The 13,681-nt window shown below is 65.5% G+C and overlaps 1 protein-coding gene across 2 annotated transcripts in view; it reads left to right on the top strand.

Moving 5' to 3' along the window:
- The window catches only part of MOV10L1 (Mov10 like RISC complex RNA helicase 1), a 66,294-nt gene that overhangs the window by 29,566 nt on the left and 23,047 nt on the right, over nt 1–13,681 (top strand). For both annotated transcript variants that reach the window (XM_043882421.1, XM_043882422.1), the window contains exon 13: nt 1,205–1,296. In XM_043882421.1, the coding sequence (XP_043738356.1) occupies nt 1,205–1,296 (92 nt within the window). The remainder of the gene's footprint in view (nt 1–1,204; nt 1,297–13,681) is intronic.

Genomic DNA, 13,681 nt, shown 5'->3' with positions numbered 1-13,681 from the left:
AGGCTGGCTGGGGGAGTGAGCAGCGCCACAAGCTGGAGAGTCCAGAGCTGAAGCTGCAAGTGCCAGCCTCCGGGTGAGGGCGCCCTGCCAACCCTCCTGCAGGACCATCTGGAGCCGCCGCTCCTGAGTGATGGGCTGCCAGGTGAAGCTAGGGCTGTCTCGGGTCTCAGTCTGTTGCTTCACTCAGTTCTCTGGAACTCCTTGGCCGGTGCCGTGGCCTGGGTACCTTGAAGGCACCAAGGCCCTCGAGAGCCCCCAGATTGTGTGGCAGGCGGCACGGTGCTTCCGGGAGCCTCCTTGGCTGCGCCAGCACTGGCCTCCCCCGGCCACCGCCTCAGAGGGCCTGCTTGTCTGGGGCAGCGCACGGAGCACTTCCCCCCTTCTCCCTGAGTCTGGCTCTGTAAGCACACCCCATTGTGTTCCCTTGTGTTATCTTATGCTTGCTTATCTTGGTCTCCCTAGTTTTTTTTGTTTCATAGTTTTTGAAGTTTCTGTAAACGACAGTGTCAGTACATGCTGTCCTGGGGGCCTCGATCTGTTGATGACTGTGCCTGTAGACCCTCACTGTCTGTGGTTTGTTTCCTTGTCTGCTTGGTGGTCTTTGATTACAGATTTATTTTCATTTGTCTTAACCTGTGGGAAAACTGGGGACCTGTGCTTGCATTTGCTTCTGCCAAGAGCAGGGGCACAGTTAGCCTCATGTCACGGCCCCCAGCTCTTGGGAGAGACCCCACTGCCTGCTGCTCCTGTCCTCTCAGCTCCTCCTCAGCTCGGGATTTTCCATCCTGCTCATCTCGGATTGTTATGTAGGATCTAGTTTTGGCTGGAGGGTTCCTGAATGTCTAGTACCCTGTCCTGCTGGAAGGGGGTTTCAGAATGATGTCCATGAGGCATTTTTGTGGTCAGCACACCCTGCTGTTAGTGGTCACTCACTTGTCTACTTTGGAGGTGGCAGCCTGTCTCCAACATAGGCTGTCTGAGCCCCGAGGAGAGTGCGACCTGGGGGAGGAGTCGGCAGATGTGCTAGTGGGGCTGGGGATGCAGCGGCACAGTGACGGAATCTTTTTAATATTTTTGCACACGTTTCAGATACCAGATTTTAGCTCTGATCTATAGGATGGATTTTGATGATGCGTTATGACTATGGGTGGAGGATTGTCCAAAGCAAGCATAAAGATGAGAAGTAAAATATTTTTCTTTTTAGATTCATGAAGAAGATGTAACTCTTAAACTTAATCCAGAATTTGAACAAGCATATAACTTTGAACCTATGGATGTGGAATTTACATACAACAGGTAATGCTTCGGGGACTCTTTCTGCCGGGTGGGGGGCTTCTCCCCTTCGCTCGGCCCCTTGATGCCTCGGTGGCGGCATGGGTGCTGCAGGTGGTGCTCCTGCCCCTCTCTGTGGTCACAGCTGGGTCAGTGGACATGTGTAACATACTGAGCTGCGAACGTTTGCACATCCGTTCCTTCTTGGACCTGAAGTGAGAATCCCCACGCTCAGTACCACCGCCACCGCTCCCTCTCAGCCCTCGCCCTCGTCACGTGTCACCAGCCATCTGTTCCCTTCCTCCCCCAAGCCCCCCACTGTCAGCAGGGATTTTGTGTTTCTCTTCACTTTTTAAAGCACAGTCTGTGTCTGTGCATATGCACACGCGCACACACACAGGAAAGGTTGTGTTAGCTGCAGCTGCTTTGCGCTTACAGCCTGTGGTCTCTGGAGTGGTGTGTGTGCTGACGTGAGGGTCACATGCCAGGTGCTCGGCACGCTTGTGCCCCCGTGTGTTCTGCCCCGTCTGTGTGCCAGCTGGGCTTCTGTGCACACATACTCCCCCCTCATGCACACACACTCCCCCCCTCGTGCACACACTCCCCCCTCGTGCGCACACACTCCCCCCTCGTGCACACACTCCCCCCTCGTGCGCACACACTCCCCCCTCGTGCACACACTCCCCCCTCGAGCACACACACTCCCCCCTCGTGCACACACACTCCCCCCTCGTGCACACACCCCCCCCTCGTGCACACACTCTCCCCCCTCGTGCACACACACTCCCCCCTCGTGCACACACTCCCCCCTCGTGCGCACTCTCCCCCCTCGTGCGCACACTCCCCCCTCGTGCACACACACTCCCCCCTCGTGCACACACACTCCCCCCTCGTGCACACTCTCCCCCCCTCGTGCGCACACTCCCCCCTCCTGCGCACACTCCCCCCTCGTGCACACACTCCCCCCCTCGTGCACACACTCCCCCCTCGTGCACACACACTCCCCCCTCGTGCGCACACTCCCCCCTCGTGCGCACACTCCCCCCCTCGTGCACACACTCCCCCCTCGTGCACACACACTCCCCCCTCGTGCACACACTCCCCCCTCGTGCGCACACACTCCCCCCTCGTGCGCACGCTCCCCCCTCCTGCGCACACTCCCCCCTCGTGCGCACACACTCCCCCCTCGTGCGCACACTCCCCCCTCGTGCACACACTCCCCCCTCGTGCGCACACTCCCCCCTCGTGCGCACTCTCCCCCCTCGTGCACACACACTCCCCCCTCGTGCGCACACTCCCCCCTCGTGCACACTCTCCCCCCCTCGTGCACACACACTCCCCCCTCCTGCGCACACCCCCCCCTCGCGCGCACACTCCCCCCTCGTGCGCACACACTCCCCCCTCGTGCACACTCTCCCCCCTCGTGCGCACACACTCCCCCCTCGTGCGCACACTCCCCCCTCGTGCACACACACTCCCCCCTCGTGCGCACACACTCCCCCCTCGTGCGCACACTCCCCCCTCCTGCGCACACTCCCCCCTCGTGCACACACACTCCCCCCTCGTGCACACTCTCCCCCCTTGTGCGCACACTCTCCCCCCTCGTGCACACACACTCCCCCCTCGTGCGCACGCTCCCCCCTCCTGCGCACGCTCCCCCCTCCTGCGCACTCTCCCCCCTCGTGCACACACACTCCCCCCTCGTGCGCACACTCCCCCCTCCTGCGCACACTCCCCCCTCGTGCACACACTCCCCCCTCGTGCACACACTCCCCCCTCGTGCGCACACTCCCCCCTCGTGCACACACTCCCCCCTCGTGCACACACTCTCCCCCCTCGTGCGCACACACTCCCCCCTCGTGCGCGCACACTCCCCCCTCGTGCGCACACACTCCCCCCTCGTGCACACACTCCCCCCTCGTGCGCACACACTCCCCCCTCGTGCACACACACTCCCCCCTCGTGCACACACTCCCCCCTCGTGCACACACTCCCCCCTCGTGCGCACACTCCCCCCTCGCGCACACACACCCCCCTCGTGCACACACTCTCCCCCCTCGTGCGCACACACTCCCCCCTCGTGCGCGCACACTCCCCCCTCGTGCGCACACACTCCCCCCTCCTGCACACACTCCCCTCTCGTGCGCACACTCCCCCCTCGTGCGCACACTCCCCCCTCGTGCACACACTCCCCCCTCGTGCACGCACACTCCCCCCTCGTGCGCACACTCCCCCCCTCGTGCGCACTCTCCCCCCTCGTGCACACACACTCCCCCCGCGTGCGCACACTCCCCCCTCGTGCACACTCTCCCCCCTCGTGCGCACACACTCCCCGCTCGTGCGCACACTCCCCTTCCTGCACACACTCCCCCCTCGTGCACACACTCCCCCCTCGTGCACACTCTCCCCCCTCGTGCGCACACACTCCCCCCTCGTGCGCACACTCCCCTTCCTGCACACACTCCCCCCTCCTGCGCACACTCCCCCCTCGTGCACACACACTCCCCCCTCGTGCACACTCTCCCCCCTCGTGCACACACACCCCCCCCTCGTGCACACACACTCCCCCCTCGTGCGCACACTCCCCCCTCGTGCACACTCTCCCCCCTTGTGCGCACACTCTCCCCCCTCGTGCACACACACTCCCCCCTCGTGCGCACGCTCCCCCCCTCCTGCGCACGCTCCCCCCCTCCTGCGCACTCTCCCCCCTCGTGCACACACCACTCCCCCCTCGTGCGCACACTCCCCCCTCCTGCGCACACTCCCCCCTCGTGCACACACTCCCCCCTCGTGCACACACTCCCCCCTCGTGCGCACAATCCCCCCTCGTGCACACACTCCCCCCCTCGTGCACACACTCTCCCCCCTCGTGCGCACACACTCCCCCCTCGTGCGCGCACACTCCCCCCTCGTGCGCACACACTCCCCCCCTCCTGCACACACTCCCCTCTCGTGCGCACACTCCCCCCTCGTGCGCACACTCCCCCCTCGTGCACACACTCCCCCCTCGTGCACGCACACTCCCCCCTCGTGCGCACACTCCCCCCTCGTGCGCACTCTCCCCCCCTCGTGCACACACACTCCCCCCCTCGTGCGCACACTCCCCCCTCGTGCACACTCTCCCCCCTCGTGCGCACACACTCCCCGCTCGTGCGCACACTCCCCTTCCTGCACACACTCCCCCCTCGTGCACACACTCCCCCCTCGTGCACACTCTCCCCCCTCGTGCGCACACACTCCCCCCTCGTGCGCACACTCCCCTTCCTGCACACACTCCCCCCTCCTGCGCACACCCCCCCCTCGTGCACACACACTCCCCCCTCGTGCACACTCTCCCCCCTCGTGCACACACACTCCCCCCTCGCGCACACACACTCCCCCCGCGTGCGCACACTCCCCCCTCGTGCACACTCTCCCCCCTTGTGCGCACACTCTCCCCCCTCGTGCACACACACTCCCCCCTCGTGCGCACGCTCCCCCCTCCTGCGCACGCTCCCCCCTCCTGCGCACTCTCCCCCCTCGTGCACACACACTCCCCCCTCGTGCGCACACTCCCCCCTCCTGCGCACACTCCCCCCTCGTGCACACACTCCCCCCTCGTGCACACACTCCCCCCTCGTGCGCACAATCCCCCCTCGTGCACACACTCCCCCCTCGTGCGCACACACTCCCTCCTCGTGCACACACACTCCCCCCTCATGCACACTCTCCCCCCCTCCTGCGCACACTCCCCCCTCGTGCACACACACTCCCCCCTCGTGCACACTCTCCCCCCTTGTGCGCACACTCTCCCCCCTCCTGCACACACTCCCCCCTCGTGCGCACACACTCCCCCCTCGTGCGCACACTCCCCCTCCTGCACACACTCCCCCCTCCTGCGCACACTCCCCCCTTGTGCGCACACACTCCCCCCTCGTGCACACACACTCCCCCCTCGTGCACACTCTCCCCCCTTGTGCGCACACTCTCCCCCCTCGTGCACACACTCCCCCCTCGTGCACACACACTCCCCCCTCGTGCACACACACTCCCCCCTCGTGCACACACACTCCCCCCTCGTGCGCACACTCCCCCCTCGTGCGCACACACTCCCCCCCTCGTGCACACACACTCCCCCCCTCGTGCGCACACTCCCCCCTCGTGCACGCACTCCCCCCTCGTGCACACACTCCCCCCTCGTGCACACACACTCCCCCCTCGTGCACACTCTCCCCCCTCGTGCACACACACTCCCCCCTCGTGCGCACTCTCCCCCCTCGTGCGCACACTCCCCCCCTCGTGTGCACACTCCCCCCTCGTGCGCACTCTCCCCCCTCGTGCGCACACTCCCCCCTCGTGCACACACTCCCCCCTCGTGCACACACTCCCCCCTCGTGCGCACACTCCCCCCCTCGTGCACACACACTCCCCCCTCGTGCACACACACTCCCCCCTCGTGCGCACTCTCCCCCCTCGTGCGCACACACTCCCCCCTCGTGCACACACTCCCCCCTCGTGCACACACTCCCCCCTCGTGCACACACTCCCCCCTCGTGCACACACACTCCCCCCTCGTGCGCACTCTCCCCCCCTCGTGCACACACACTCCCCCCCTCGTGCACACACTCCCCCCTCGTGCACACACACTCCCCCCTCGTGCACACACTCCCCCCTCGTGCACACACTCCCCCCTCGTGCACACACTCCCCCCTCGTGCACACACACTCCCCCCTCGTGCGCACTCTCCCCCCTCGTGCACACAACACTCCCCCCTCGTGCACACACTCCCCCCTCGTGCACACACACTCCCCCCTCGTGCACACACTCCCCCCTCGTGCACACACACTCCCCCCTCGTGCGCACACTCCCCCCTCGTGCACACACTCCCCCCTCGTGCACACACTCCCCCCTCGTGCACACACTCCCCCCTCGTGCACACACACACTCCCCCCTCCTGCGCACACTCCCCCCTCGTGCACACACTCCCCCCTCGTGCACACACTCCCCCCTCGTGCACACACACTCCCCCCTCGTGCACACTCTCCCCCCTCGTGCGCACTCTCCCCCCTCGTGCGCACACTCCCCCCTCGTGCACACACTCCCCCCTCGTGCACACTCTCCCCCCTCGTGCGCACACTCCCCCCTCGTGCACACACTCCCCCCTCCTGCGCACACTCCCCCCTCGTGCACACACTCCCCCCTCGTGCACACACTCCCCCCTCGTGCGCACTCTCCCCCTCGTGCGCACACTCCCCCCTCGTGCACACACTCCCCCCTCGTGCGCACTCTCCCCCCTCGTGCACACACACTCCCCCCTCGTGCACACACTCCCCCCTCGTGCACACTCTCCCCCCTCGTGCGCACACTCCCCCCTCGTGCACACACTCCCCCCTCGTGCGCACTCTCCCCCCCTCGTGCGCACACACTCCCCCCTCGTGCACACACACTCCCCCCTCGTGCACACACTCCCCCCTCGTGCACACTCTCCCCCCGTCGTGCGCACACTCCCCCCTCGTGCACACACTCCCCCCTCGTGCGCACTCTCCCCCCTCGTGCACACACACTCCCCCCTCGTGCACACACTCCCCCCTCGTGCACACACTCCCCCCTCGTGCACACTCTCCCCCCTCGTGCGCACACTCCCCCCTCGTGCACACACTCCCCCCTCGTGCGCACTCTCCCCCCTCGTGCACACACACTCCCCCCTCGTGCACACTCTCCCCCCCTCGTGCGCACACACTCCCCCCCTCGTGCGCACACTCTCCTTCCTGCACACACTCCCCCCTCGTGCACACTCTCCCCCCTTGTGCGCACACTCTCCCCCCTCGTGCACACACACTCCCCCCTCGTGCACACTCTCCCCCCCTCCTGCGCACACTCCCCCCTCGTGCACACACACTCCCCCCTCGTGCACACTCTCCCCCCTTGTGCGCACACTCTCCCCCCTCCTGCACACACTCCCCCCCTCGTGCGCACACACCCCCCCCTCGTGCGCACACTCCCCTTCCTGCACACACTCCCCCCTCCTGCGCACACTCCCCCCTTGTGCGCACACACTCCCCCCTCGTGCACACACACTCCCCCCTCGTGCACACTCTCCCCCCTTGTGCGCACACTCTCCCCCCTCGTGCACACACTCCCCCCTCGTGCACACACACTCCCCCCTCGTGCACACACACTCCCCCCTCGTGCACACACACTCCCTCCTCGTGCACACACACTCCCCCCTCGTGCACACACACTCCCCCCTCGTGCGCACACACTCCCCCCTCGTGCACACACACTCCCCCCTCGTGCACACACTCCCCCCTCGTGCGCACTCTCCCCCCTCGTGCACACACACTCCCCCCCTCGTGCACACACACTCCCCCCTCGTGCACACTCTCCCCCCTCGTGCGCACACTCCCCCCCTCCTGCGCACACTCCCCCCTCGTGCACACACACTCCCCCCTCGTGCACACTCTCCCCCCTTGTGCACACACTCTCCCCCCTCGTGCACACACACTCCCCCCTCGTGCACACACTCCCCCCCTCGTGCACACACTCCCCCCTCGTGCACACACACTCCCCCCTCGTGCACACTCTCCCCCCTCGTGCGCACACACTCCCCCCTCGTGCGCACACTCTCCTTCCTGCACACACTCCCCCCTCGTGCACACTCTCCCCCCTTGTGCGCACACTCTCCCCCCTCGTGCACACACACTCCCCCCTCGTGCACACTCTCCCCCCTCCTGCGCACACTCCCCCCTCGTGCACACACACTCCCCCCCTCGTGCACACTCTCCCCCCTTGTGCGCACACTCTCCCCCCTCCTGCACACACTCCCCCCTCGTGCGCACACCCTCCCCCCTCGTGCGCACACTCCCCTTCCTGCACACACTCCCCCCTCCTGCGCACACTCCCCCCTTGTGCGCACACACTCCCCCCTCGTGCACACACACTCCCCCCTCGTGCACACTCTCCCCCCTTGTGCGCACACTCTCCCCCCCTCGTGCACACACTCCCCCCTCGTGCACACACACTCCCCCCTCGTGCACACACACTCCCCCCTCGTGCGCACACACTCCCCCCTCGTGCACACACACTCCCCCCTCGTGCACACACACTCCCCCCCTCGTGCGCACACACTCCCCCCTCGTGCACACACACTCCCCCCTCGTGCACACACTCCCCCCTCGTGCGCACTCTCCCCCCTCGTGCACACACACTCCCCCCTCGTGCACACACACTCCCCCCTCGTGCACACTCTCCCCCCTCGTGCGCACACTCCCCCCTCCTGCGCACACTCCCCCCTCGTGCACACACACTCCCCCCTCGTGCACACACTCCCCCCTCGTGCACACACACTCCCCCCTCGTGCACACACTCCCCCCTCGTGCACACACACTCCCCCCTCGTGCACACACTCCCCCCTCGTGCACACACTCCCCCCTCGTGCACACACTCCCCCCTCGTGCGCACTCTCCCCCCTCGTGCACACACACTCCCCCCTCGTGCACACACACTCCCCCCTCGTGCACACTCTCCCCCCCTCGTGCCCACACTCCCCCCTCGTGCGCACACTCCCCCCTCGTGCACACACACTCCCCCCTCGTGCACACACTCCCCCCTCGTGCGCACACACTCCCCCCTCGTGCGCACACTCCCCCCTCGTGCGCACTCTCCCCCCTCGTGCACACTCTCCCCCCTCGTGCACACACACTCCCCCCTCGTGCGCACTCTCCCCCCCTCGTGCGCACACTCCCCCCTCGTGCGCACACTCCCCCCTCGTGCGCACTCTCCCCCCTCGTGCACACACACTCCCCCCTCGTGCACACACTCCCCCCCTCGTGCACACACTCCCCCCTCGCACACACTCCCCCCTCGTGCGCACTCTCCCCCCTCGTGCGCACATTCCCCCCTCGTGCACACACACTCCCCCCTCGTGCACACACACTCCCCCCTCGCACACACTCCCCCCTCGTGCGCACTCTCCCCCCTCGTGCGCACACTCCCCCCTCGTGCACACACACTCCCCCCTCGTGCACACACTCCCCCCTCGTGCACACACACTCCCCCCCTCGTGCACACTCTCCCCCCTCGTGCGCACACTCCCCCCTCGTGCGCACACACTCCCCCCTCCTGCGCACACCCCGCCCTCGTGCACACACACTCCCCCCTCGTGCGCACACACTCCCCCCTCGTGCACACACACTCCCCCCTCGTGCGCGCACACTCTCCCCCCTCGTGCGCGCACACTCCCCCCTCGTGCGCACACTCCCCCCTCGTGCGCACACTCCCCCCTCGTGCACACACTCCCCCCTCGTGCACACACTCCCCCCTCGTGCGCACACTCCCCCCCTCCTGCGCACACACTCCCCCCTCGTGCACACACTCCCCCCTCGTGCACACACTCCCCCCTCGTGCGCGCACACTCTCCCCCCCTCGTGCGCGCACACTCCCCCCTCGTGCGCACACTCCCCCCCTCGTGCGCACACTCCCCCCTCGTGCGCACACTCCCCCCTCGTGCACACACTCCCCCCTCGTGCGCACACTCCCCCCTCGTGCGCACACACTCCCCCCTCGTGCGCACACACTCCCCCCTCGTGCGCACACTCCCCCCTCGTGCGCACACTCCCCCCTCGTGCGCACACTCCCCCCCTCGTGCGCACACTCCCCCCTCCTGCGCACACACTCCCCCCTCGTGCACACACTCCCCCCTCGTGCACACACTCCCCCCTCGTGCGCACACTCCCCCCTCGTGCGCACTCTCCCCCCTCGTGCACACACACTCCCCCCTCGTGCGCACACTCCCCCCTCGTGCGCACACTCCCCCCTCGTGCACACACACTCCCCCCTCGTGCGCACACTCCCCCCTCGTGCACACACTCCCCCCTCGTGCACACACTCTCCCCCCTCGTGCGCACACTCCCCCCTCGTTGCACACACTCTCCCCCCTCGTGCGCACACTCCCCCCTCGTGCACACACTCCCCCCTCGTGCACACTCTCCCCCCTCGTGCGCGCACACTCCCCCCTCGTGCACACACTCCCCCCTCGTGCACACACACTCCCCCCTCGTGCACACTCTCCCCCCTCGTGCGCACACCCCCCCCTCCTGCGCACACTCCCCCCTCGTGCACACACTCCCCCCTCGTGCACACACTCCCCCCCTCGTGCGCACACTCCCCCCTTGTGCGCACACACTCCCCCCTCGTGCGCACACACTCCCCCCTCGTGCGCACACTCCCCCCTCGTGCGCACACTCCCCCCCTCGTGCGCACACTCCCCCCTCGTGCGCACACTCCCCCCTCCTGCGCACACACCCCCCCTCGTGCACACACTCCCCCCCTCGTGCACACACCCCCCCCTCGTGCGCACACTCCCCCCTCGTGCGCACTCTCCCCCCTCGTGCACACACACTCCCCCCTCGTGCGCACACTCCCCCCTCGTGCGCACACTCCCCCCTCGTGCACACACGCTCCCCCCTCGTGCGCACACTCCCCCCTCGTGCACACACTCCCCCCTCGTGCACACACTCTCCCCCCTCGTGCGCACACTCCCCCCTCGTGCACACACTCCCCCCCTCGTGCACACTCTCCCCCCTCGTGCGCGCACACTCCCCCCTCGTGCACACACTCCCCCCTCGTGCACACACACTCCCCCCTCGTGCACACTCTCCCCCCTCGTGCGCACACTCCCCCCTCCTGCCCACACTCCCCCCTCGTGCGCACACTCCCCCCTCGTGCCCACACTCCCCCCCTCGTGCGCACACTCCCCCCTCGTGCGCACACACTCCCCCCTCGTGCACACACACTCCCCCCTCGTGCGCACACTCCCCCCCTCGTGCGCACACTCCCCCCTCGTGCACACACTCCCCCCTCGTGCGCACACTCCCCCCTCCTGCGCACACACTCCCCCCTCGTGCACACACTCCCCCCCCTCGTGCACACACTCCCCCCTCGTGCGCACACTCCCCCCTCATGCGCACACTCCCCCCTCGTGCGCACTCTCCCCCCTCGTGCACACACACTCCCCCCCTCGTGCGCACACTCCCCCCCTCGTGCGCACACTCCCCCCTCGTGCACACACACTCCCCCCCTCGTGCGCACACTCCCCCCTCCTGCGCACACACTCCCCCCTCGTGCACACACACTCCCCCCCTCGTGCACACACTCCCCCCTCGTGCACACACACTCCCCCCTCGTGCGCACACTCCCCCCTCGTGCGCACACTCCCCCCTCGTGCACACACTCCCCCCTCGTGCGCACACTCCCCCCTCGTGCACACACACTCCCCCCTCGTGCGCACACTCCCCCCCCCTGCGCACACACTCCCCCCTCGTGCACACACTCCCCCCTCGTGCACACACTCCCCCCTCGTGCGCACACTCCCCCCTCGTGCGCACTCTCCCCCCTCGTGCACACACACTCCCCCCTCGTGCACACACACTCCCCCCTCCTGCGCACACTCCCCCCTCGTGCGCACTCTCCCCCCTCGTGCACACACACTCCCCCCTCGTGCGCACACTCCCCCCTCCTGCGCACACACTCCCCCCTCGTGCACACACACTCCCCCCTCGTGCACACACTCCCCCCTCGTGCACACACACTCCCCCCTCGTGCGCACACTCCCCCCTCGTGCACACACTCCCCCCTCGTGCACACACTCCCCCCTCGTGCGCACACTCCCCCCTCGTGCACACACACTCCCCCCTCGCGCGCACACTCCCCCCTCGTGCACACACACTCCCCCCTCGTGCGCACACACTCCCTCAGGTGTCCTTGGCTGCACACTTTGGACGGGGCGTCACAGTTGGGGGGTGTTAGTGTTCCAGTGCTTACACGTGGTGGGAGAAGCGACCCCCGAGGTCAGGATCTGTAACACCCTCCCAAAACCTGGTTTTAGGAAACGTCTGAATTGGTGCCAGCCTTGTAGGTGTCTGCTGTTTCCTCTGTGGTTGTGAGGTGTGTTTCTCTGATGATGTCTAAGGTTATGGATCTCCCTGTTTGTTGGCCATAAAGTTCCTTCATCTGTGAAATGCTTGCTCATGTCTTTTATTGAGTCATTTGATTTTTATTTGTAGGAGTTCTCTCTGTATTCTTTATATAGACCTTTCTTAGATTCATGCATTACAGATAACGTCCGTGAGTTTGTTACTTGATTTTTCACTTCTTAAAGTATGTTTTGAGTGACAGAAGGTGGTAGTTTTTATAGTGAAACGTACCTAGGATTTTGTACATTACTGCTTTTCATGTCTGGTCTTCTCTGGTGGCTCAGTTGTAAAGAATCCACCCACAAATGGAGAAGATGCAGTTTCAATCCTTGGGTCGGGAAGATCCCCTGGAGAAGGGAATGGCAACCCACTCCAGTATTGTTGCCTGGGAGATTTCATGGACAGAGAAGCCTGGCCGGCTGCAGTCCATGGGGTCACAAAGAGTCCGACAAGACTGTGTGACTGAGCACACACGCATGCTTTTCACATCTGATTTAAGAGGTCTCGGTGTTTGGAACACAGCCAGATGGAAACGTCTTGAGGATAAATGGATGGTGCAGATGTGGAGTCGGCCTCTTGAGGGGTGTTTGCCTGTGAAAGCAGTAAAGACAGGAGAAAGAGACCAGTGAGTGAGGAGGCGCCCGAGGCCCAGAGGCCCTCCCTTGTTTGTGTGCTGACCAGGGAGCACGAGTGACTTGTGGGGACCCGGCTCTGGGCCCGGTTTGCAGGCCATGGTCTCTGGGGGCGGCGGCACATCCTCCTTGGGGCTGAGCTGGTACAGCAGGCAGAGTGCTGGTGAATGGGGGTGTCTGAGGGCTTGTGGCTGCTCTGAAACAGGAGGCAGAGTGCTCACAGAGGACGGGGAGGATGTAGATCTGAGTGAGGCGGCGGAGTGGGGGGCAGAAGCAACATAGCTGCCATTGGTGTGAGAGGAAACGGACTGAGGGACACAGACGGGAGGATGGGTGGGAGCGCTGTCGGATCTGAGCCCAGGAGAGACAGGGAGCAGGAAGCGGCTCAGGACCCCGGGCAGCTTCTTGACTCAGCATCGTCCAGGTGGGGCACGAAGGGGGCGGGACGGCCGCCATAAGTGAGTGAGAAAGCCCGGGGGCACTTCTCTGCGCAGAGGTTCTGCTCCAGATAAGTTTTTGTTTCCCTTTTTTGTTGTTCTTTTTTCCCCTGTTTTTATTCTTTTATCTATTTTCTTTTGGTTTATTTCTTCTTGTTTTTCTCCCAGATAATTTTTGATGGTTTACATTAAGTTACTGCCCCAAAGAAGAATAATGTCAAAGAATGTTCAAACTACTGTACAGTTGCACTCATTTCACAAAATCCTTCAAGCTAGGCTTCAGCAGTACATAATGCAACAACTTCCAAGATATACAACCTGGGTTTCAGAGAGGCAAAGGAAACAGAGATCAAATTGCAGATATTTGTTGGATCCTGGACAAAGCAAG

Source organism: Cervus elaphus, chromosome 22 (genome assembly GCF_910594005.1).
Source record: "Cervus elaphus chromosome 22, mCerEla1.1, whole genome shotgun sequence".
Taxonomy (NCBI): domain Eukaryota; kingdom Metazoa; phylum Chordata; class Mammalia; order Artiodactyla; family Cervidae; genus Cervus; species Cervus elaphus.
This window is presented reverse-complemented; position numbering and strand designations above follow the sequence as displayed.